Source organism: Pan troglodytes, chromosome 13 (assembly GCF_028858775.2).
Source record: "Pan troglodytes isolate AG18354 chromosome 13, NHGRI_mPanTro3-v2.0_pri, whole genome shotgun sequence".
NCBI lineage: Eukaryota > Metazoa > Chordata > Mammalia > Primates > Hominidae > Pan > Pan troglodytes.
The window spans coordinates 103070521-103096546 of NC_072411.2; the positions used below are offsets into that span (position 1 = coordinate 103070521).

Sequence of the window (26026 nt, forward strand, 5' to 3'; positions counted from 1 at the left end):
TGCATGAATTAGTAACACTAACCTTGCCAAGGTTTGATATGAGACTGAATGATTTGGCAATTTTGTTGTCTTTTTTTTGGTCAGGCAATCTTCTACTGAGATAATTGTTCATTTCAAAGCTGTATCATACAGTGATATACAGCAGATATTTTAAACAACAATTAGGGACACAAATCCAATTAATATTTCAACCCCACATGGTGCCACTAATACCAACTAACTGAATAAAAGAATACATAGAGCTAAATTCTAGAAATACCAAGTATAGATGACTACTACTACTTCACAATTTACTTGGCTGGTCGCTGAAAAGTTTCTTCAGACAAGTCACACCTCAATTTCTAAAAATATCAAAATGTGAAAAAAAAATGTGTCTTAAAAGTGAGGAAATAGGCTGGGCGTGGTGGCTCACGCCTGTAATCCCAGCACTTTGGGAGGCCGAGGTGGGCAGATCACAAGGTCAGGAGATCGAGACCATCCTGGCCAACACGGTGAAACCCCGTCTCTACTAAAAATACAAAAAATTAGCCGGGCGTGGTGGTGGATGCCTGTAATCCCAGCTACTTGGGAGGCTGGGGCAGAGAATTGCTTGAACCCAGGAGGCAGAGGTTGCAGTGAGCCGAGACCGCGCCACTGCACTCTAGCCTGGCGACAGAGTGAGACTCTGTCTCAAAAAAAAAAAAAAAAGTGAGGAAATAAATTACTAGCGAGCCTATTAAGTATAAACAGGGTACCAGGTGTTTCCTATATTTTATCTGATTTAACAACAGGCGGCACAATGTAGTGGTATACAGCAGCAGTTCTCAGCTTTTTTTGGCCTCAGAATTTCTTTCATTAAAAAAGTTCATTTATTAATTCATTTGAAAATAAGCCTATTACATGTTAACATTTTAAAGTGAAAATTATGTTCTTCTAAAACAAAAACAAATTGAGAATAGCATTTTGTTGTTGTTGTTGCTTTTGTTTTTTTGTGTGTGTGAATCTCATAATTTTTTTTGTTTGTTCATTTTTTTGAGACAAAGTCTCTGTTGCCCAGGCTGGAGTGCAGTGGCAAAATCTCAGCTCACTGCAACCTCCACCTCCCAGATTCAAGCAATTCTGCCTCAGCCTCCGAGTAGCTGGGATCACAGGCATGCACCACCATATCCAGCTAATTTTTTTATTTTTAGTACAGATGGGGTTTCACCATGTTGGCCAGGCTGGTCTTGGACTCCTGACCTCAAGTGATCCACCTGCCTCAACCTCCCAAAGCGCTGTGATTACAGGCGTGAGCCACTGTGCCCAGCCTCATAATTGCTTCTGCATTCAATCTGTTGCAGAAAAACCTCACTGTATATTTATGACAGAATGACAGTGAAGATGGCAAATACTGTCTTTATATTAATATGAAAAATAGTTTTGACCTTATGGACCCCCTTAAAGGATCCTGAGGATCACATTTTGATCACAAACCCTGGAGCAAGGTTGCCTAAGGTTAAGGTCACTTACTAGCTATGTTTAAACCCTTGTACCCTCTTACTAGCTATACTCAAACCCTCTGTCCCTCATTTCAAAACTGGGAATAGCGGTACCTACTTCATATAGTTTTTGTATACTTAGAACAGTTCTTATCACAAGATAAACATTACATAAGTGTTTGCTATAAGCATTATATAATCTCCATGATACTATGTCCTATGAAGTAGCTTGTTATTCTCATTTAATAGATAAGAAAATTAAAGCGTAAATGGGTGTGTGACCTATACAAGGTAACACAGTTTAAGTGGCAGAACTCAGATTTGAATCTAATGCCATAATTTTGAAATCTATGATTGAAAAAGGCACTGTGTAATCTGGTCCCTGTCTTATGGTTCATACTACTCTCCCCACAGCTTTCTATGTTCTGGCCATACTCTCCTTTGAGTTTCTCTACAGCTTTACGTGCACCTTAACTCCAGCACATCTGTGCAGGCTGTTCCAGCCTAGAATGCTGTCCTGCTCCTGCTACTTAAGTGGCTGGCTCCTTCTGATCTTGTAAGTCTCAGCAGCCTTTCTGAACCACTTTATGTAAATAGCAGCTCTTTTTCCATTCCCCAGTATTTTCCATTCCAACACAAGATTTATTTCCTGCCTAGAACTTCGGGGTTTGTGACTTCTTTATCAGACCTCGTTACTTACTAATTGTCCATCTCCCCACTGGATTGTAAATTCCAAGAGAACAGGGTACATTTTTGCATTGCTCACTACTATGCATTCAAAGCTAACAAAGATACTATGATTTCTGGATGTAAGACAGGTACTTAAAAAACATATATATAGTCAATGAACCATACTGTTTATATGTCCTCAGACAACTCATTTAAACCCTTTGGGCTTCAGTTTCCTACAATGATTAGTTATTTTCCAACTCTAAAATCCTAAAAATAGATTTTAGTACCTTCATTTGAAAAACAGAATAGTCCCTCTCCCTCTCCCCCTCCCCTTTGCACGGTCCTCGTCTCCCCTTTGCACAGTCTCCCTCTGATGCCGAGCCGAGGCTGGACTGTACTGCCGCCATCTCGGCTCACTGCAGCCTCCCTGCCTGATTCTCCTGCCTCAGCCCTCCGAGTGCCTGGGATTGCAGGCGCACGCCGCCACACCTGACTGGTTTTCGTATTTTTTGGTGGAGACAGGGTTTCGCCGTGTTGGCCGGGCTGGTCTCCAGCTCCTGACCGCGAGTGGTCTGCCAGCCTCGGCCTCCCGAGGTGCCGGGATTGCAGACGGAGTCTCGCTCACTCAATGCTCAATGTTGCCCAGGCTGGAGTGCAGTGGCGTGATCTCGGATCACTACAACCTACACCTCCCAGCCGCCTGCCTTGGCCTCCCAAAGTGCTGAGATTGCAGCCTCTGCCCGGCCGCCACCCCGTCTAGGAAGTGAGGAGCGTCTCTGCCTGGCCGCCCATCGTCTGGGATGTGAGGAGCCCCTCTGCCTGGCTGCCCAATCCGGGAAGTGAGGAGCGCCTCTTCCCGGCCGTCATCCCGTCTAGGAAGTGAGGAGCGTCTCTGCCCGGCCGCCCATCATCTGGGATGTGGGGAACACCTCTGCCCCACCGCCCCATCTGAGATGTGAAGAGTGCCTCTGCCCCGCCACGACCCCGTCTGGGAACTGAGGAGTGTCTCTGCCCCGCCGCCACCCCGTCTGGGAGGTGAGGAGCGTCTCTGACCAGCCGCCCCGTCTGAGAAGTGAGGAGCCCCTCTGCCCAGCAGCCGCCCCGTCTGGGAAGTGGGGAGCCCCTCCGCCTGGCAGCCACCCCATCCGGGAAGTGAGGAGCGTCTCCGCCCGGCAGCCGCCCCGTCCGGGAGCTGGGGGGCAGCCCCCGCCCGGCTGCCGCCCCGTCTGGGAGGTGGGGGGCGCCTCTGCCCGGCCACCCAGTCTGGGAAGTGGGGAGCCCCTCTGCCCGGCTGCCACCCCGTCTGGGAGGTGGGGGGCCCCTCTGCCCGGCCACCCCATCTGGGAAGTGAGGAGCCCCTCTGCCCGGCCGCCGCCCCGTCTGGGAGGTGGGGGGCCCCTCTGCCCGGCAGCCCCATCTGGGAAGTGAGGAGCCCCTCTGCCTAGCCGCCACCCCGTCTGGGAGGTGTACCCAACAGCTCATTGAGAACGGGCCATGATGACAATGGCGGTTTTGTCGAATAGAAAAGGGGGAAATGTAGGGAAAAGAGAGATCAGATTGTTATTGTGTCTGTGTAGAAAGAAGTAGACATAGGAGACTCCATTTCGTTCTGTACCAGGAAAAATTCTTCTGCCTTGGGATGCTGTTAATCTACAACCTTACCCCCAACCCCGTGCTCTCTGAAACATGAGCTGTGTCCACTAAGGGTTAAATGGATTAAGGGCAGTGCAAGTTGTGCTTTGTTAAACAGATGCTTGAAGGCAGCATACTCCTTAAGAGTCATCACCACTCCTTAATCTCAACTACCCAGGGACACAAACACTGCGGAAGGCGGCAGGGCCCTCTGCCTAGGAAAACCAGAGACCTTTGTTCACATGTTTATCTGCTGACCTTCCCTCCACTATTGTCCTATGACCCTGCCAAATCCCCCTCTCCGAGAAACACCCAAGAATGATCAATAAATACTAAAAAAAAAAAAGAAGAAGAAAAATAGAATAGTACTGGTTACAGAGAAATTCTGTAAACATATATTTTCTTTTTTTCTTTTTTTTTTTTTTTGAGACAGAGTCTCACTCTGTTGCCTAGGCTAGAGTGCAGTGGCGTGATCTCAGCTCACTGCAAGCTCCGTCTCCCACGTTCACGCCATTCTCCTGCCTCAGCCTCCCGAGTACCTGGGACTACAGGTGCCTGCCACCATGCCTGGCTAATTTTTTGTATTTTTAGTAGAGACAGGGATTCACTGTGCTGGTCAGGATGGTCTCGATCTCCTGACCTCATGACCCACCCGCCTCAGCCTCCCAAAGTGCTGGGATTACAGGTGTGAGCCACCGCGCCTGGCCAAACATATATTTTCTAACCAGGCACAGCACTCTTAGTACATAGAGATATCTACAGAGCACAGCTACAAATAGACTGCAAGCTATCTTTTATTTTTTGAGATGGGGTCTCGCTATCTTGCCCCAGCTGGTCTTGAACTCCTGGGCTCAAACAATCCTCCCACCTCAGCCTCCTGAATAGCTGAGATTACAGCATACGCTACAGTGCCTGGCCTTGCAAGCTTTCTGTTTATCTAACCATAAAATATAAAATTCTGAAGATCATTTCTCCTACTGTATATTACATCACCTGGTAAAAACTATAGTTATAAGAACTCAAGTTGATATTCCAGCATGCAGCTTAATTCAGATCCATACTGCCTTAGTTCCAGAATGTATAACAAAGAGGCTATCACAGAAAATGACTATCTTTATGATAACTATGACAATGACGACCTTTTTATTATTAATAGTATTACCATTATTTAGAGATGAGTTCTTGCTACATTGCCCAGGCTGGTTTTGAACTCCTGGCCCCAAGCAATCCTCCCGCCTTGGGATTAGAGCTAGGATTACAAGTGTGCACCACTGTACCAGAGATGGTAATGGCAACCTTTATTAGCAAGCCCTAACTACAACATAATGAACAAAATAATAAGCTGCTGGAATGTGATCTGAAGAAGGTAAAGAACTACTTGCAGGGAAGAAAACTCACAGTTTTTGTCCAAGCTCTCTAAGTACAATAATATGTGTCCTTGGGAAAGTTACTTAAGTAATCTCTGTCTTCAAATTCCTTACTTATAAAATGAGAATAATGCATGTCGCTATGACAAAGGTTTATTTTTAAAGATCTGATAAATCAACACACGTAAGGTCTTACTTAGAACAGTGACTGTACAACATGAGTCTTCAATGGATGCTTGCTACTATTATTATTATAGAAATATTATCAATATAATTATTTAATTTTTGAACAATTTAGGAGGCATTTTTTTCCTTTATAGTACAGGGATTATTCATCCATTCTTTCAACTAATATGCACTGTGAATACCAATTACATGCTAGGTACCAAGTAAAATGTTAAAGATACAACAGTGAGCAAAACTAACTGTGGTAAGTGCTCTCAAAGGTTTCTTGTGGATCAAAATTATGGGATAAACCAAGCTATACAATTATCAGGACAACATATGAAATAGCCAGTGATGGTTTTGCTACTGCTAATTTTCAAACTTGACCAACAACTATGAAGATATTTCAAGGTGTAAGTCTAAAACTTAGGCATTTAAGACATACTATTAGTATAATTACCAAATTTCCTAAGGCAAAGCCCAGAGCTGCACTGTCTAATATAGGAAGCTACTTGTGGCTAGAGTCTCCTATATTGGACGGCACAGATATAGAATATAGCCATCATCAAAGAAGTTCTATTGGACAGCATCAATCTAGATGTAGCCGGATAATGCAATTATGCTGAGTAAATTCAATTCTTCAATAAAGTTTAGATAACAGAAAGGTTTTTAAAAAACACATTTATAAAAGGGAAAAACTTTCAAAATAGAATTCAAAGGCAATAATTAAGATGTCATTATGTTAGGTAAAACTGCTTAATAAATAGAAGCTATCCAGCAAAGATTACCAAAAATGCTAACATGTCTAATGATATAGAAAATTTATTCTTTATCCTTTAAAAAGTTAAAGTCTTAATTTTACCTGTATTAAGATCAGTTTTCTAAAGGAGGAGGTGGCACAGGAATTCGGCAGAGTTCAAGTGGGGAATTCATTTGTTAAGAGTTAAATATTTTCCAATTCTATAAAAAATAAAAATAGAAAACTGAAATATTGAGGTAATATTCTCAAGAATGTAATACAAAGAACAGTTTTGATAGGCATTTACAATATAGCTTATCTAATTTTAAGAAATAATTATAGATCCAAAACATTTCTGTAATAACTAGCATACTTGTATACCTTTATCAAACCTAATTAAAAAGCATTATTTTGAAGACAGAAAGTCTGAATTTTAATTTCAAATTTGCCATTAATTATCTATAAGACCTTGAGTAGATTACTTAAATTATCTGGAGCCTCACTTGCATTATTTGTAAAATTAAGTCCCTTCCAGACAAAAATTCTATGACTCTTTTGAAACATGTTAGTGATTTTTCTTTCTCTCTCTCTCATACACAGACACACAAACACACAATCATTTTAAAAATACCCTCATTAAAATTGTAATATGCAGTATAAAACCAAGCTTAAATAATAAGTATCATAAGCTACAAAATTATTTTGGATGGGTTTCACATAACTGAAAAACTTATCTTTTTTAGAAAAGAACACAAAAAATGCTCTTACTGAATTTTTGGCAGAAAAACACATTAAAAGATTTTGTCAGAATCATTTTCAAATTGCTAAAATGGAGACTTTTCTTAGAAAGTAATAACTATTTTCATGTGTTTGCTGACTACATTATGCTCTACCTTCTTTGATACAAAGAATACTGTGATAAAATTCTCTTAGAATTATTTTAACTGAAGATGTGTCAGGACCCCCTACTCCACCACAGCAGCTGACACTTTATCTCATACACTGGGCTTTCACATGTGAGTTTTGTTTTATGAGAAGGTTCTGCAGTGGGGGGGAAGAACTTGAAAAGGGCTAAGGGAGTATCTCTGGAAAGACACAAAAGAGACTGGTAGTACTTTGAGAAGGGGCACTTGATATCATGGAAATAGGGTGGGAAAGACTCTCTTTTTGTACCTTGGGAATTTTGAACCACAACCACCAAGATGACTGCCAAATTTTTGAAGCAGTCTATAGGCAGAATGGCTATGTGGGGAATCTCTACAGAGACAAATCTCCCACAGACTTCAGGGCCAAGGAGATAGATACTCAGTAGACTCTCAATTTAAAAAGTGACAAAGAAAAAGGCCAAATGACAAGAACAATGAGTTTATTAAACTTTAAGACAACCCTAAAATAGCTCAATCCCTGTCTGGTTGAAGGTAATTAGGTCCTTACCAATTTGTGCAACAGAGAAAAATGTGATCCCTACTGGGAACACTGCATAGCGCCTCTATGGTTCTTTCATATACAAAGTCTGGCACACAATTTAAAAATTACTAAAAATACAAAGGGATAAAAAAAGTGACCAATAATTAAGAGAAAACTAGACAAGAGAATCAGACTCACAGATAATTTTAAAATGAAGTTAACACACAAGGACAATTATTTAAAGTAATCCTGATTAATAGAAAATAGAAGGGGAAATGTACAAAACTGCTGAAGATGCAACATTTCACTAATGGATTAGGAACTACAAAAATAATTAAATAAGCACTCTAGAACCGAAAAATACAATATGTGAAATTAAGAACTCAATATAGAGCCCTCTCAGTGCAGCCAGCAGCACATCAGTCACATAATCTGAAGAATTTAATATATTGGTCTTAGAGCAAATGAGACACAGCAGAATACAGGATGAGTAAACTAGAAGACAAATTAATAAAAAAATACCCAAACTGAAGCATAAAGGGAAAAGAATGGAAGAGAGAGGAAGGGGAAAGGGAAAGTAGTGAAAGGAGGAGAGGGAGAGGTTTAAGAGAAATGTGATGCACACTCACAATGTCTAATGTGTGTGTGTGTGTCACAGTTCTCATATATATATATATATATATATATATATATATATATATACACACATATAAAACAGAAGTCCTAGAAAAGTAGATAAATTGATAAATGCAATATTCTAAGAAAGAATAACTGGGAGTTTTCAAAAACTGATGAAAGAAATCAATCTAGAAATTCAGAACGCTCTGCCAACACCAAGCAGGACATATTAAAAGAAAATTCTACCCAGGATGCCGTAAACTAGAGAAGGAAGGGAAGAAGTAAGGATGGAGAAAAAAATCATAAAAAAGCAGCCATAGGAAAAAAAAAGAGTTGCTCTTCAAAAAACAGTAAGACTCACAAATTTCTGAACAGAAACAACAGAAGCCAAAATATAATAGAATAACACTGTTAAAGGGCCAAAGAGAAAATAACTGCCAATCTAGAATACTATGCCCAGCAAAACTATCCTTCAAAAATAAAGGTGAAATTTTAAAATTTGCAAAAAAAAAATCTCACCTTCAAGCCTGTACTAAAAGAAACTTAAAAGGAATTATTCAGACAGAAGGAAATTATCCTAAATCATAAACATGGAAATGTAGGAAGAAATAAACAATATCATCCGCTCAGTTCTGGGGCATAAAAAATATATATATCGGGGTAAACAGTGTAAGGAAATGTTAATAGTGACAGTTCAAAACAGTAACTGAAATGCCTTATAAGGTTTAAAGGTTCTAAGATTTTAGCAGTTGTGTGACACTAGTAATAGTAATAGTTTGTATTATACTGTAAAAAGTTAAAGAAGGAAGTTGTAATTTCTAGGATAACCATTACAACAAAATTATATACATATATCAAACAAGTTAGAAGGAAAATATAATATTTAATCTAAAAGCAGGCAAGAAATAGGAAAAAAAACAGATGGGACAAATAGCAAATGACAGTAAGATTATACACATAAACCCAACTATATTAATAATTACATTACAGTATATAGACCAAGCTTGTCCAACTCACAGCCCAGGGAGGGCTTTGAATATGGCCCGACACAAATTTGTAAACTTTCTTAAAACATTGTGAGATTTTTTTTTTGCAATTTTTTTTTTTTTTTTTAAGCTCATCAGCTATCATTCGTGTTAGTGTATTTCATGTGTGGCCCAAGACAATTCTTCTGCTTCCAGTATGACCCAGGGAAGCCTAAAGAGTAGATACCCTGATGTAGAAAAAATTCTTCCAGTAAAAGACAAATTTTGTCAGACTGGATTAAACAAAGAAGCACAGTCCTTAAAAAAGACACACTAATTTCAGAGAAAGATTTAGAATTTACGGCAAGAATGATTATTAGAGATTAAAGTAATATTAATGAAGGGATCAATCCAACAGGAAGGTACCACAATCATAAACTTATATGTACCCAGTAACCTCAAAATACATAAAGCAGCAGGGCATGAAGGCTCAAGCCTATGATTACAGCATTTTGGGAGTCTTGAGCTCAGGAGTTCAAGACCAGTCTGGGCAACATGGCGAAACCCATTATCTACAAAACAAACAAACAAACAAACAAACAAAAAAACAACAACCAGGGTGTGGTGGTGTGTGCCTGTAGTCCCAGCTACTTGGGAGGCTGGGAGGATCACTTGAGCCCAGGAGGTCAAGGCTGCAGTAAGCCATGATCATACCACTGCACTCCCACCTTGGCAACTGAGTAAGACTCTGTCTTAAAAAAAAAAAAAAAAGAAAACAAAAACATAAAGCAAAAATTTGCAGAATTAAAAGGAGAAAAAGATAAAGCCATAATAATAGTTGGAGACCCACATCTCTCTCAGCAAATTGACAGAAAAAGCAACCAAAAATCAATAAGATCTGAATGGTGCAATTAACAAACAACCAAAATGACTAATACAGAACACTGTAACTAGCAACTACACAATTTGAATTCTTTTCTTTTTTCTTTTCTTTTTTTTGAGACGGAGTCTCGCTCTATCGCCCAGGCTGGAGTGCACTGGCGCGATCTTGGCTCACTGCAACCTCCGCCTCCCGGGGTTCAAAAGATTCTCCTGCCTCAGCCCCCCGAGTAGCTGGGAATACAGGCGCGTGCCACCACCCCGGTTTTTTTTTTTTTGAATTTTTAGTAGAGACGGGGTTTCACCACGTTGGCCAGGGTGGTCTCGATCCTCTGACCTCGTGATCCACCCGCCTTGGCCTTCCAAAGTGCTGAGATTACAGGCGTAAGCCACTGCACCTGGCAAAAATTTGAATTCTTTTCAAAGACTCCCTGCATACTCAGCCACAAGAGAAGTTTCAACATACTTCAAAAAAGATGATGGCATGCAAAGTATGGTTTCTAACCACAACAAAAATAAGCTACAAATCATTAACAACAATAACAAAAATAATAAAGAAAAACCTAGAAAAACACCAACTACCTGGAAAATTAAAATTACATTTCTTTTTTATTTTTTAAATTTAAAATTAAATAGAGATAGTGTCTCACCATATTGCCCAGGCAGGTCTTGAACTCCTGGGCTCAGGCAATCCTCCTGCCTCAGCCTGCCAAAGTGCTGGGATTACAGGCGTGAGCCACTGCACCTGGCCTAAAACTACATTCCTAAATTATCTATAGATCAAAGAAGAAATCTCTACAAAAAATAAAAAAAATAAGCTGGGTGTGGTGACGCACACCTGTGGTCCCAGCTACTCAAGAGCCTGTGAGGTGGGAGGATTGCTTGAGCCCACGAGTTTAAGGCTGTAGTGAGCCATAACTGTGCCACAACACTCTAGCCTGGGCAACAGAGTGAGACCCTGTCCCAAAAAAAAAAAAAAATTCCCCCCAAAACAAACAAAAAAAAACCATGTCAGTATAAAACGGACACATTTCTTAAAAAATATAAATTAAATTACTAATGCTGAAAGAAACAGAATATCCAAATAGCTCCAAAGCAAATAAAGAAATGGAATGTATTATTAAAAATCTTTCCTTAAAGAAAATCTCAAGTAAAGATGGTTTCACTAGTGAATTCTTTCAATTACGGAAGAAACCACACCAAGCTTATAAAAGTCTTCCAGAGAACAGAAAATAATAAATATGCTGAGGAGGGAGAATCTCTTGAACCCGGTAGGCAGAGGTTACAGTGGGCCGAGATCACGCCACTGCACTCCAGCCTGGGTGACACAGCAAGACCCTGTCTCAAAAAAAGAAAAAAAAAAAAAGGAATAAAGACTTCCTATTTTTAAGAACCATTATAATAGCCAGACGCAGTGGCTCATGTCTATAATCCCAGTACTTTGGGAGGCTGAGGCAGGCAGATCACTTAAGGTCAGGAGTTCGAGACCAGCCTGGCCAAACATGGTGAAACCCCGTCTCTACTAAAAATATAAAAATTAGCCAGGTGTGGTGGTGGGTGCCTGTAATCCCCACTGTTTGGGAGGCTGAGGCAGGAGAATCGCTTGAACCCAGGAGGCGGAGGTTGCAGTGAGCTGAGATCGCACCACTGCACTCCGGCCTGGGGAGACAGAGCAAGACTCCGTCTCAAAACAAACAAACAAACAAACAAAAAAACCCAGTATAGCTATAACAAAAATTAACACAGACATTACAAGGAAGGAAAATCACACACTAATTTCTCTTATGAACACAGAGGCAAAAATATCAATGAATTAGCAAATTAAATCTAGTACTATATATAAAGAATACCATATATAAAAAGGAATTTACTCCAGGCATATAACGGCAGTTCAGGAGAAAATTCATGTGATCATCCAAATACGTACAGGAAAAGCATGACACGTTCAATATTGTTATGATATAACCTATTGAAAAATTCATAAAGAATATCCGTAAAAAGCCTATAGCAAGTATCACAGTCAATGGTAAAATATTGAAAACTTTACCCTCTGAGGTTGAAAACAAGACAGAGATGATCATTATCACCACTTCTATTCAACATTGTACTGGAAGGCCTAGCTAGTACAGTAAAGCAAGAAAAACAAAAAGAATAAGGACTGGAAAGGAAGAAATGCTATTACTCACAGATGATATAATTACACACCAAGAAAACCCAAAAGACTCTATAGATTATTAAAATAAGTGAATTTATCTAAGTTTCTGAATATAAGGTTAATATACAAAAAATCAATTGTGTTTCTATAAACCAGCCACAAATTTTTAAAAATGCATCTTACAACAGCATTAAAAAATAAGACTAGAAATAAATCTAACAAAAGATGTATAAGACCTCTAAAATGAAAACAAGAAAACATTTTCGAGAGAAAATAAAGATGGTGTAAATAAAGCGGAGGATATACCATGTTCATGAGTTGGGAAGACTCATAAAGATGTCAGTTCTCCCTCAATTAATCACTACCTTGGTGTTAAGCATATGTATTGCCTAATCTGTCATTGTGTGGGGTGGGGGCAGGAAAACTGTAAGGTCCTGGCACAAAAACCAGCCCAAAACTGAGATTGTACCAAGACCATAGAGAACACCCCAATCCTCAATCATGAGCCTAATACTAAGGAAGGAGAAAAGTGTGAGGAGAGAAGGGCCTTCCATTTCTCAACAAGATGGAGTGACAGAAAGTGAATTTACCTTCTTGCCTGAATTTAAGACATGGAAGAGGGCCCGATGTGGTGGCTCATGCCTGTAATCCTAGCACTTTTGGAGGGCAAGGCGGGTGGACCACTTGAACTCAGGAGTTCGAGACTAACTTGTGCGACACAGTGAAACCCCATCCCCATTAAAAATACAAAAACTAGCCCAGTGCAGTGGTACGCACCTGCAGTGCCAGCTATTCAGGAGGCAGAGGCAGGAGAATCACTTGAGCCCAGGAGGCGAGGCTGCAGTGAGCCGAGATCATGCCACTGCACTCCAGCCTGGGCAACAGGAGTGGGGGGAAGAAAAAAACACGGAAGAAAATATGAAACAAAGGCAGGTCACAGTGGCTCACACTTGTTATCCCAGCACTCTGGGAGGCCAAGGCAGGAGGACTGCTTGAGCCCAAGAGTTTGAGACCACCTTGGCCAACATCGTGAGACCTCGTCTCTGCAAAAAAAATTTTAAAAATTAGCCGGGCATAGTGGCACACACCTGTAGTCCCAGCTACTCAGGAGGCTGAGGTGGGAAGATCACTTGAACCTGGGAGGTTGAGGCTGCAGTGAGCCGTGACTGTGCCACTGCACTGCAGCCTAGGCAACAGAGTGAGACTCTGTCTCAAAAGAAAAAGAAAAAAGAAAGAAAGAAAGTACATGAAACACAGTTTTCATTACACTGGGCACAGACAGTAAAGAACAATGAGGTTGCCTCAACTTCCTTCCTCAAGACTTTCCAGGCTGCAGGGTAAGGAAGAGAAAGGCAAGTGAAACCTGGTAGACTCTCTGAGTTAAGGAGGCAGAGCTAAGAGTACAGGTAGACCAAAGTGTTAGAGGACAGGGTAATGTGGAGAGCTGTACTGAGAACGAACTCTGGAGATCTGCAAAGGATCCCTCTCTAGTAGTCAAACGAAAACTGATCAGCACACTGTGTGTGTGAGGAAACTACCAGAAGCCAGGAAAAGAAGCACCAGAAAGATTAGAGGTAGCAGTGTCCAGAACTTACACAGGGCCAGAAATAGTGCCGCTTCTCACCAATTCCATTGAGGATGGGGTCAAGTACACATAAGAGTTCTTCCTAAGTAATGGGGACTTACTAGCCCTACAGTGAACACAGATCCAGTACTATCTATTAAATCTTAAAAATTTTTTTTTTTGAGACGGAATTTCGCTCTTATCAACCAGGCTGGAGCACAATGGCGCAATCTCCAGTCACTGCAACCTCCGCCTCCTGGGTTCAAGTGATTCTCCAGCCTCGGCCTCTCAAGTAGCTGGGATTATAGGTGCCCACCACCACGCCCAGCTAATTTTTGTATTTTTAGTAGAAGCGGGGTTTCACCGTATTGGCCAGGCTGGTCTCAAACTCCTGAACTCAGGTGATCTGTAAAATCAAAATCTGGAACTATTTTCAAATAAATGTAACTGCATCCCAGAGCAGAGCTCAAAAACATTTATAGGAATGCGAAACTATCCCACGTAATGCAAAGGTTTGAAAAGTGCTTGCATACTGGAGCTTGCCCTTCTTTCTACTTTTAAAATCTAGCAGCCATGTGAAGAAGCCAAAGTTAGCCTAATGAATAGACATAGGCCGGCCAACAGCCAGCACTACCCAACAAATGTGTGAGTGAAGCCATCTTAAATAACAGTCCCAATCAAATGACACGAGTAATCTCAGGGAAGATCAGAAAAAGAACTGCCCAAGCCGGGCGTGGTGGCTCACACCTGTAATCCCAGCACTTTGGGAGGCTGAGGCGGGTGGATCACGAGGTTAGGAGATCAAGACCATCCTGGCTAACATGGTGAAACCCTGTCTCTACTAAAAATACAAAAAATTTGCCGGGCATGGTGGCGAGCACCTGTAATCCCAGCTACTTGGGAGGCTGAAGTAGGAGAATCGTTTGAACCCAGGAGGCAGAGGTTGCAGTGAGCTGAGATTGCACCATTGTACTCGATCCTGGATGACAGAGGGAGACTCCATCTCAAAAACAAACAAACAAACCTTAACCTCAAAAACAAACAAACAAAAAACCAGAAAAGAAAAGCTGGGAAATGAGATGTCCATAAAAGACTCTGAAAAGCTCCAACAACTTCCTGGGAATCCAGAAGGTCATATTCATGCAAAGGGATGTGTACCCAGTGCTATATGCATGCTCAGGAATAATCTGAGAAGCCCTTAAAATCTCATTAGGGGCTAATCTGAGGCTGTGCACACAACTCATTACTGGAGAATTAATGGCATCTTTTGCAATTCTACTGGGAGAGGATTCTTGCAAGCTTGAGCTTGGTTTCTTCCAGACTTCATTCCATATGCCTTTCGCTTTGCTGATTTTGCCTTATATCATCTCATTGTAATAAACTATAACTGTGAATAAAATGACTGAGTCCTGAGAGTCAATCTTGGAAATCATGAAATGTGGGAATGGTCTTGAGGGACCCTCTACAAAGCTCCTAAGCCCTTTTGACATAAACCTAGTAAATGAAGATAACCTCCTAGCTTCCTGCTAGGACAAGAAGTTCCAGACTTACCTTCTACAAATCCTGCCTTAGGCCTAGAACCAGACATTTCTCCAAGGCACCCCTTTTAGTAGGAAATAATATTTTAAAGACTACATTCTGGGTGCTAAAGCTTGGGCATATCTTAAGTACAATTTACTCCCATTTAGTGACATAGGGGTGGAGGGAGGAAAGGATCCATTCCTTGTATTTCAAGTAAAAAAAAAATTTTCCCCCATAAAAAGTAGTATCCAACACCAAAGAACCTAAAAACATATTGGATATATAACCTATTTAGGTATGTAGGCACAAAATTAAAGTCAAAAAATAAATTCCAAGAAAACATGTCGAATTTTTTAAATTTTAATTTTCAGAGATGAGTTCTTGCTGTGTTGCCCAGGCTGGTCTTAAACTCTGGGCATCAAGCAATCCTCCTGACTTGGCCTCCCAAAGTGCTGGGATTACAGGCATGAGCCACTGTACCTGGCCTATGTTGAATTTTAGAATAAACCTTTCAAATACTGAATAAATAAATGTTTAAAGCGGTTGGTATTCAAAGAGTTGAGTCAAGAAATGCAGTGTCTGGATTTCGTGGCATTTTTAACCTCTAAAAGTATTCCTTACTTAGTTAACTGACACAGTTCATAATAAGTTCTTCCTAAAGGCAAAAATATTTGAAATATTGGCATCTTTTTTTCTTTTGTGTTTTTTCCCCAATTTTTTTTATTGTGGTAAAAAAAATTTACCATCTTAACCATTTTTAATGTACATTTCAGTAGTATTAAATACATTCATAATGTTGTCCAACCATCACCATACTCTTTTCATCTTGTAAAACTAAAACTCACGGTGAGCCGAGATCGCACCATTGCACTACAGCCTGGGCAACAAGAGCGAAATTCCATCTCGAAAAAAAAAAAAACAAACACTAAAATTCTAGGCTAGGCGTAGGGGCTCACACCTGTAATCCCAGCACTTTGGGAGGCCGAGGAAGGCAAATCATCTGAGCCCAGGAGTTTGAGACCAGCCTGGGCAACATGGCAAAACCCTGTCTCAATAAAAAATACAAAAATTAACTGGCCATGGTAGTGAGCACCTATAGTTCCAGCTACTCCAGGGACTGAGGTGAGAGGATCACTTGAGCCCAGAGTTTGAGGTTACACTGAGCTACAATCATGCCACTGCACCCCAGCATGGGTGACAGAGTGAAACCCTGTCTCTAAAAATAAAAACATAAAAATAAAAATGAAGGACAAGTTATCATAGCTCAGCCTGCCACCACCACTTAGAAAGAAGCACAATGCTGGGAGCAGTGGTTTATGCCTGTAATCCTAGCTACTCGGGTGGCTGATGTGGGAGGATCATTTGAGGCCAGTAGTTCAAGACCAGCTTGGGCAACATAGAAAGACCCTATCTCTAAAATAAAAATAGCCGGGCACGGTGGCTCACACCTGTAATCCCAGCACTTTGGGAGGCCGAGGCGGGTGGATCACAAGGTCAGGAGATCGAGACCATCCTGGCTAACACGGTGAAACCCCGTCTCTACTAAAAATACAAAAAATTAGCTGGGGTGGTGGCAGGCACCTGTAGCCTGTAGTCCCAGCTACTCAGGAGGCTGAGGCAGGAGAATGGCGTGAACCTGGGAGGTGGAGCTTGCAGTGAGCCGAGATGGCGCCACTGCACTCCAACCTGGGCGAGAGTGCGAGACTCCGTCTCAAAAAAAAAATAAATAAATAAAATAAAATAAAATAAAATGAAGCACTGTGCACAGTGGAACTCTTTAAATTCTAGAAATAACATAAACCATATTTAGTGTGATGCTCTGCCCATTTCCTGAATAATTCATTAATAGCTGCCAGTTTTAAATGGGGCCTAGGACATGAGAAGGCAAGAGGTCAAGGTAGCAGTATAAGATGCTCTGCCAGCCGGGCGCAGTGGCTTACGCCTGTAATCCTAGCACTTTGCGAGGCTGAGGCAGACGGATCACCTGAGGTTGGGAGTTCGAGACCAGCCTGACCAACATGGAGAAACCCCATCTCTACTAAAAATACAAAATTAGCCAGGCGTGGTGGTGCATGCCTATAATCCCAGCTACTCCAGAGGCTGAGGCAGGAGAATTGCTTGAACCCGGGAGGCGGAGGTTGCGGTGAGCAAAGATCGTGCCATTGCACTCCAGCCTGGGTAACAAGAGTGAAACTCCATCTCAAAAAAAAAAAAAAAAAAAGATGCTCTGCCATTTGGGCCTTAAGATCCAGCAAATTCGGTGGTATTCAAAGCGTCTGTGGTAGATGATAAAGTAGCTGTATAAAGCTACCAGTAGGCCCTGCTAGAAGAATCACAACACAGACCACCAGGCACGTAAGTCCATCTAAAGCAGGATTTCTTAACCTTGGCACTATTGGCATTTTGGTCACCCTTGACATTGTGAAAGGCTGTCTTTTACATGGTAGGATGTTTAGCAGCATCCCTGCCCTCCTCCTATTACATGCCAATAGCAATGCCCTGAATTGTGACCAACAAAATGTCTCTAAACATTGTCAAGTGTGCCCCTGCATGAGAACTACTGCTTCTGAAGAGAGCTATGCCCTCTCTGCAGATGATTGCTCTTCTTTTGAGAAATAGCTCCTTGCTTGGCTTTTGAGCCCCAACAGAGACTGACCATGTGACCTGACATACTTTCAAGAAGTGAGTGTTCCGATCCTCCAAGCCATAAAGCTATATGTGCTGGCAGCATTCCATCATGAAATGGAAGTGATAGTGTGTCAGATATGAACTTTCAAGGGAACAAGGGAGGACTATATTTGTCTATCCTCTTTAAGTCAAATGTGACCTTATGACTTTCTTTGACCAAAGAGCAGAAATCATTTCTGTAGAAACATTTATGTGCCAGTATGCAATTCTCCAGCCTGTTCTTCTCGTCACTATGATAATAGAAGCAGAGATAAATATAGATATGCAATGCTGACCCATCAAATGAAGAACAGCTGCCTGGAATCACCCAGCTTGCACCAGATTTTACATGAGAGGAAACAAATCTCTGTTTTTCAAATTTTAAGCCTTTATTTGAAGGTTGGTTGTTACCACTACATAACCAAGTAATCCTGACTACAATGGTTGTAATGAGGTTAGAGCAGGCTCCAAAAGCACAAATAAGCTAGAAGAACAAATGGCTGAGACACCCATGGCACTTACTTCTACTAATCAACTCTTCCTTAATCTATGGCCTTGTAGAGTTCCCTAAGATCAAAGGAAAGAAGGAAAAAAAAAAAAACTTAGGCCTGGTTTACACATGGTTGCATACAGTATGCTGGCATTGACCTTACAGAGAAGTAGCCCTACAGGACAGGAGAAAGGGAACTCCCAGTAGGCAAAACTTCAAACAGTATCTTGTTGTTCACTATACCTGAAGAAACCAAAGATATGGATCTATTGGTTTGGCTAAATGGCCTTTGTAACCAGTATTTGCTCAACAGGCACGTGAACAAAATGGTCTTGTCAGCAAGAATAGAAATTATACCCTGGCTCAACACAGACTTCCCCTCACCAATGTTGATCTACAATTTCACAATATGCCAGGCTGTCTCACACCTCACACATTTTCTTATGCTACATTCCTCTCTGGAATGCCTTTCAACTACCCTCTATCCTAACTACCCTCCCCTTCTTCCAACACTCAGACCAACAGTTGCCTCCTCTATGAATCTTTTCCATAGCATACAACCCTGCATCAATTCAAAGCCCTCTCCTTCCTCTTCACACAGAAGTTCTCAACATAACGTCCACAGACCCCCAGGGATCTATAATAAAACTCATAAACTTTGATAAGAAGAAAATTGTATCACTTTTTACCAATCTCTAACTAACATTTATAATGTCATTAGATTGTGAGTATAGGCAAAACAATAAAACAACCAACCATAATATTTTTGTGATTTGGTCACCAATAGAAATCACAGGTATTAGGCCGGGCACAGCGGCTCACGCCTGTAATCCCAGCACTTTGGGAAGCCAAGGCGGGTGGATCGCTTGAGGTCAGGAGACCAGTCTGGCCAACATGGTGAAACCCCGTCTCTACTAAAAATACAAAATTAGCCAGGCATCGTGGCGCATGCCTGTAGTCCCAGCTACCCAGGAAGGTGACGCATGAGAATCACTTGAACCTGGGAGGTGGAGGTTGCAGTAATCCAAGATTGCACCATTGCACTCCAGCCTGGGAAACAGGGCCAGACCCCATCTCAAGAAAAAAAAAGAAATCACAGAAATTTTCATATCAAATTACATTTGTTTCTTATCACTATGTCATGACACTTTTCTCTGGTCAGAGAGCTTCCATTCTACCCTGGATAAAAATGTTTCCAATCTCATCTCCAGATATTTAGCTAAACATTTTTCTGGGTGTTTCCATATGAGATTAACATTTAAATCTATAGACTGAGTAAAGCAGATTGCCTTTCCTAATGTGGTGGATGTCATTTAATCAGTGGAAAGCCTGAACAGACAAAAAGGCTAAGCCTCCCCCAAGTAGAGAGTCAGTTCCTCCTGCCTAAGGACATTGGCTTTCTCCAGCCTTCAAACTCAAACTGAAACATTAGCTCTTCAGAGTCTCAAGCCTGAGTGACTGCTACTATGTTATCTCTGGTTCTCAGGACTTTGGACTGTGTCTGACTGGAACTATACAGTCAGGTCTCCTGAGTCTCCAGCTTGCCAACTACCCTGCAGATCTCGGGACTTGTCAGCCTCCTAAATTGTGTAAGCCAATTCCTATAATAAACTTTATAATAAATCACACACAATCTTATTGGTTCTGTTTCTCTGGAAAACCCTGATGAATATAGTTCCTGACTTGTTCAGAATGACCTAAGGATATATGCAGAATCCATCTCTTATACCTCTCAGAACAGGAATCCAAGTTATAGATGGGAATGCCTGGCCCTGGTATCAGGCATTCCATTACCATGTCTTCTTCAGTAGAACAGGGGCATATAAGTGAGATTGGTGGCTAGGCAGATACCCAACCAAAGAGCAAATGTAAATCTCTCTTCTTAATGACAGAGAGTGACTCTTTCAGGACCTCCTTACGGGGCAGGGAATAGTTTCTTTCCATTAATACTCCCCTTTCAAAGAAGTCCTCTCCCCTTCTCCCTCTTAAGCCTCATAAATTGATGGGGTGGGCAGAATCATAGTCACAACAGCCCATAGTACTCAACATCTTCTGTTCTCAAAGACCTGTGTGCAGGTTGAAGAGCCCTCTTATTGGCTGGGTGCAGTGGCTCATGCCTGTAATCCTGGCACTTTGGGAGGCCGAGGCGGGTGGATCACCTGAGGTCAAAAGTTGAAGACCAGCCTGGCCAACATGGTGAAACCCCATCTCTACTAAAAATACAAAAATTAGCCAGCGTAGTGGCACATGCCTGTAATCCCAGCTACTTGGGAGGCTGAGGCGGAGAATCACTTGAACCCGGGAGGCGGAGGTTGCAGTGAGCCGAGATTGCACCACTGCACTCCAGCCTAGGCAACAACAGCAAAACTCTGTCTAAAAAAAAAGGGGGGGGGGGTTCTTCTTACTAAACCACAACTTTTCTGGGGCAGGGAGTATGCCTCACTTGCATTTGCATTTCCGGTTCTTAACAGGACCTAGTACATAGTTAGCACTTAATTCATGTCTATTGAATGAAGAGCTTAACAGCACTACTAGGCAGTCAGCAGCAGATACAGTATAGAAGATAAGGAGCATGTATGTCAAAGATTACTAGTTTCCATCCAATATAGATCCTTACTCCACTCTCACTAATCTAGTTTGTATGACCAGCTAAAAGCCATTTCTGAACCTTACCTGTAGCTAAGTATAGCCAAATGACTATGTTTCAGTCAATGAGATCAGAAGAAGTGTTGTGTAGGAAATTCTAGAGAGGTTTTTTTAAAATGAGAGATATAGCCCTTTTGTCTATGCCTTTCTTCCTCCTTTCTTCTGCCTAGAACATAAATGTGATGGCTGGAGGTCCAGCAACCATTAGGTAATCTTCAAAGTAGAAGACACATGTTAAAGATGGCGAAAGAAGAAGACAGAAGCAGCCTGTGCCCTTGACAACTCCACAGAGTTGCCATATAGGCCCTAGATCTCCTACATCTGAATTTTTTTTACCAAATTAACTACTTTAAGCAATGGTTATTTCTTATCTCTGTTTCCGGCAGCCAAACACAATTCCTAACTGATAAAGCAAAAAAGAGACTCCAGCAACAAATTTGTATTCTAAAACACCAACAGCCATCTCAGCTATGCCTCAACTTAATGTTCATAAAGTATAAGATATTTCTACTGAAATGGGAGGGGTAGAGTAGGAAGCAAGACTGAAAAAAGAGATTCTACTCTTGCAGAGTACAACATATACTTCAGATGGATGGATGTTTAGAGTACTTTAGTACACTAACAAATTTCATACTACAGTACTATAATTTTTTGCCAACAGTTGGTAGTTATGTTCTAAAAAGGCAATGTGGCTTACAAAACTGTAACTGGAAAAGCCAAATTACATGAAAATAATGGGTTAAGAAAATAAATAGTTTATCAAAAAAAAAAAAGGAACATTTTAATGGAAGATGTTCAACTAGCTGTTTAAAACTTGTTCAAATTAAAAAAAAAAAAAAAGTTGGCTGGGTGTGGTGGTGGTTCATGCCCGTAATCCCAGCACTTTGGGAGGCCAAGGCGGGTGGATCACCTGAGGTCAGGAGTTCGAAACCAGCCTAACATAGTGAAACCCTGTCTCTACTAAATACAAATAATTAGCCAAGCATGGTGGCACACGCCTTTAACCCCAGCTACTTGGGAGGCTGAGGCGGAAGAATCACTTGAACCTGGGAGGTGGAGGTTGCAGTAAGCAGAGACTGCAGCATTGCACTCCAGCCTGGGAGAGCGAAACTCCATCTGAAAAATAAAATAAAATAAAATAGTTGACTCTTCTACAGATTAACCTCCTTCAAGTTTTAAAAAAACACTGCTGTAGCACAACAATCATAATCAGTTAAGGCTGATTTTCCTGCATATTATACAGACTTTTCTATTTATACTTCATAAATACTTTGAACCAGTTCTTCCTGGCTGCCACTTGAAGTCTTTCATACTTGTAGTTTTTTTGTTTTTTTTTTTTATTGAATAAGAAAATTTTTAAATTTTTAAATTTAAAATTTAATTCAGAAAAATCTTTTCATAAATTCTTTTACTGACTGTCATTTTTTAGACTGTTTTTCATTCTTAAAGAAAACGGAAAATAAACTGATCTCTCTGTGGCCTACCCAACAGACTTGCATAAAACAGTACACATTCTGGCCAGGTGCAGTGGCTTACACCTGTAATCACAGCACTTTGGGAGGCCAAGGCAGGCAGATCACTTGAGCCCAGAAGTCTGAGACCAGCCTGAGCAACAAAGCAAGACTTCGTCTCTATAAAAAGGACAAAATCAACTGGGCATGGTGGTGCATGCCTGTGGTCCCAAATACTTGGGAGGCTGAGGAGGGAGGATTGCTTGAGCCTGGGAGGTCGAGGCTGCAGTGAACCACGATCACACAACTGCACTCCAGTCAGCAACAAAGCAAGACCCTGTCTCAAAAAATTATAAAATAAAGTAAAAGCACATATTGTAATATTATGGAATACAAATACAAAGGTGTACTATCTTTAATAAAAGATCAACTGGCAAAACTGGTGGGAGGAAATTACTATATTATAATAGAAATCTGGCCAGACATGGTGGCTCCAGCCTGTAATCCTGGCACTTTGGGAGGCTGAGAAGGGTGGATCACTTGAGGTCAGGAATTCAAGACCAGCCTGGCCAACATATCCTGTCTCTATTAAAAATACAAAAATGAGGCCGGGCGCGGTGGCTCACACCTGTAATCCCAGCACTTTGGGAGGCCGAGGCAGGCAGATCACAAGGTCAGGAGATCGAGGCCATCCTGGCTAACATGGTGAAATCCCGTCTTTAATAAAAATACAAAAAATTAGCCAGGCGTGGTGGTGGCGGGCGCCTATAGTCCCAGCTACTTGGGAGGCTGAGGCAGGAGTATGGCATGAACCTGGGAGGCAGAGCTTGCAGTGAGCTGAGATCACCACTGCACTCCAGCCTGGGCAACAGAGTGAGACTCTGTCTCACAAAAAAAAAAACATTAGCCAGGAGTGGTAGCAAGTGCCTGTAATCCCAGCTACTCAAGAGGCAGAGATGGGAGGATCATTTGAGTTCAGGAGGTTGAGGCTGCAGTGAGCTATAATCGCACCACTGCACTCCAGCCTGGGCAACAGAGTGAGACCCTGTCTCCAAAAATAATAATAATTATTAAATATATTAATTAGATTTATATATATAATATATATAAACATATATATACAGCAACTGTTGAAATGGTCCTAGTGAGAGGCCTACTGAGAGGTTAGAGGCCTGAACAACTACTACTGCTGCTGCTGCTGCTATTACTATTAATAGCAGCTAACATTTATTATGCATCAAGTACTATAATAAAAATCTTCTCCTTTCTGCCCGTGGACGCCGCCGAAGAAGCATCGTTAAAGTCTCTCTTCACCCTGCCGTCATGTCTAAGTCAGAGTCTCCTAAAGAGCCCGAACAGCTGAGGAAGCTCTTCATTGGAGGGTTGAGCTTTGAAACAACCGATGAGAGCCTGAGGAGCCATTTTGAGCAACGGGGAACGCTCACAGACTGTGTGGTAATGAGAGATCCAAACACCAAGTGCTCCACGGGCTTTGGGTTTGTCACATATGCCACTGTGAAGGAGGTGGAGGCAGCTATGAATGCAAGGCCACACAAGGTGGATGGAAGAGTCGTGGAACCAAAGAGAGCTGTCTCGAGAGAAGATTCTCAAAGACCAGGTGCCCACTTAACTGTGAAAAAGACATTTGTTGGTGGCATTAAAGAAGACACTGAAGAACATCACCTAAGAGATTATTTTGAACAGTATGGAAAAACTGAAGTGATTGAAATCATGACTGACCGAGGCAGTGGCAAGAAAAGGGGCTTTGCCTTTGTAACCTTTGACGACCATGACTCCGTGGATAAGACTGTCATTCAGAAATACCACACCGTGAATGGCCACAACTGTGAAGTTAGAAAAGCCCTGTCAAAGCAAGAGATGACTAGTGCTTCATCTAGCCAAAGAGGTCGAAGTGGTTCTGGAAACTTTGGTGGTGGTTGTGGAGGTGGTTTCAGTGGGAATGACAACTTTGGTCATGGAAGAAACTTCAGTGGTCGTGGTGGCTTTGGTGGCAGCCGTGGTGGTGGTGGATATGATGGCAGTGGGGATGGCTATAATGGATTTGGTAATGATGGAAGCCATTTTGGAGGTGGTGGAAGCTACAATGATTTTGGCAATTACAACAATCAGTCTTCAAATTTTGGACCCGTGAAGGGAGGAAATTTTGGAGGCAGAAGCTCTGGCCCCTATGGCGGTGGAGGCCAATACTTTGCAAAACCACGAAACCAAGGTGGCTATGGCGGTTCCAGCAGTAGCAGTAGCTATGGCAGTGGCAGAAGATTTTAATTAGGAAACAAAGCTTAGCAGGAGAGGAGAGCCAGAGAAGTGACAGGGAAGCTACAGGTTACAACAGATTTGTGAACTCAGCCAAGCACAGTGGTGGCAGGGCCTAGCTGCTACAAAGAAGACATGTTTTAGACAAATACTCATGTGTATGGGCAAAAAACTCGAGGACTGTATTTGTGACTAATTGTATAACAGGTTATTTTAGTTTCTGTTCTGTGGAAAGTGTAAAGCATTCCAACAAAGGGTTTTAATGTAGATTTTTTTTTTGCACCCATGCTGTTGATTGCTAAATGTAATAGACTGATCGTGACGCTGAATAAATGTCTTTTTTTTTTTAATGTGCTGTGTAAAGTTAGTCTACTCTGAAGCCATCTTGGTAAATTTCCCCAACAGTGTGAAGTTAGAATTCCTTCAGGGTGATGCCAGGTTCTATTTGGAATTTATATACAACCTGCTTGGGTGGAGAAGCCATTGTCTTCGGAAACCTTGGTGTAGCTGAATTGATAGTTACTGTTGTGACCTGAAGTTCACCATTAAAAGGGATTACCCAAGCAAAATCATGGAATTATTGGTTATAAAAGTGATTGTTGGCACATCCTATGCAATATATCTAAATTGAATAATGGTACCAGATAAAATTATAGATGGGAATGAAGCTTGTGTATCATCCATTATCATGTGTAATCAATAAACGATTTAATTCTCTGGAAAAAAAATCTTCTGTGTATCTGCTCATTTAATCCTAACAATTCTTCTTAAAAACTTTTAATTTTGAAATTATAGACTCACGGGAAGTTGCAAAAAAAACTGCCAACAGGTCTCATGTACCCTTTGCCCATTTTCCCTCAATGGGAACACCTTGAATAACTACAGTAAACTATCAAGACCAGGAAATTGACATTGCTACAGTCTACAAAGTTTACTCAGATCTAACCAGTTTTACAAGCACTCATGTATACGTGTGTGTATAGCTCTATGCAATTTTATCACATATGTAGACTCATGTAATTACCATCACAATCAAGATACAGAACTGTTCTGTCACCAAGACACTCTTGTACTCCCACCCACTCCCCTCTCCTTGATACCTAAACCATGGCAACCATGAATCTGTTCTCTATCTCTTTATTTTTAGTATTTCAAGAATGTTATATAAATGGAATCATGGAATATGCAATTTTGAGATTTTTTTCACTTGAGACCCATTCAAGTTGTTACATTTTATTAACAGTCCATTCCTTTTTATTGCTGCATAGCAGTCCATGATATAGATGCACTATAGTCTATTTAACCTGTTGAAGAACATTTAGGTTTCCAGTTTTTGGCTATTAGGAATAAAGATGCT

General features: G+C 41.3%; 2 protein-coding genes across 24 annotated transcripts in view; one reads left to right on the top strand and one right to left on the bottom strand.

Moving 5' to 3' along the window:
- HYCC2 (hyccin PI4KA lipid kinase complex subunit 2) overlaps window positions 1-26026 on the bottom strand; it is a 100274-nt gene that overhangs the window by 67936 nt on the left and 6312 nt on the right. For 10 of the 23 annotated variants that reach the window (XM_001171278.7, XM_009443968.5, XM_063791496.1 and 7 more), the window contains exon 2: window positions 6156-6253. The exons of 9 other annotated variants lie outside the window; for them this stretch is intronic. The gene's annotated coding sequence lies outside the window, so the exon portion shown is untranslated. Of the gene's footprint in view, window positions 1-6155; window positions 6254-10551; window positions 11268-21942; window positions 22061-26026 lie in introns of those variants that run through there. 4 more of the 23 variants (XM_054680069.2, XM_063791486.1, XM_063791492.1 and 1 more) reach the window with 2 other exon arrangements.
- LOC746306 (heterogeneous nuclear ribonucleoprotein A1-like) lies at window positions 23662-24924 on the top strand. Its single transcript, XM_003949942.6, has one exon. It carries the CDS (start codon window positions 23719-23721, stop codon window positions 24679-24681), a length of 963 nt encoding a protein of 320 aa, XP_003949991.1. The 5' UTR covers window positions 23662-23718; the 3' UTR covers window positions 24682-24924.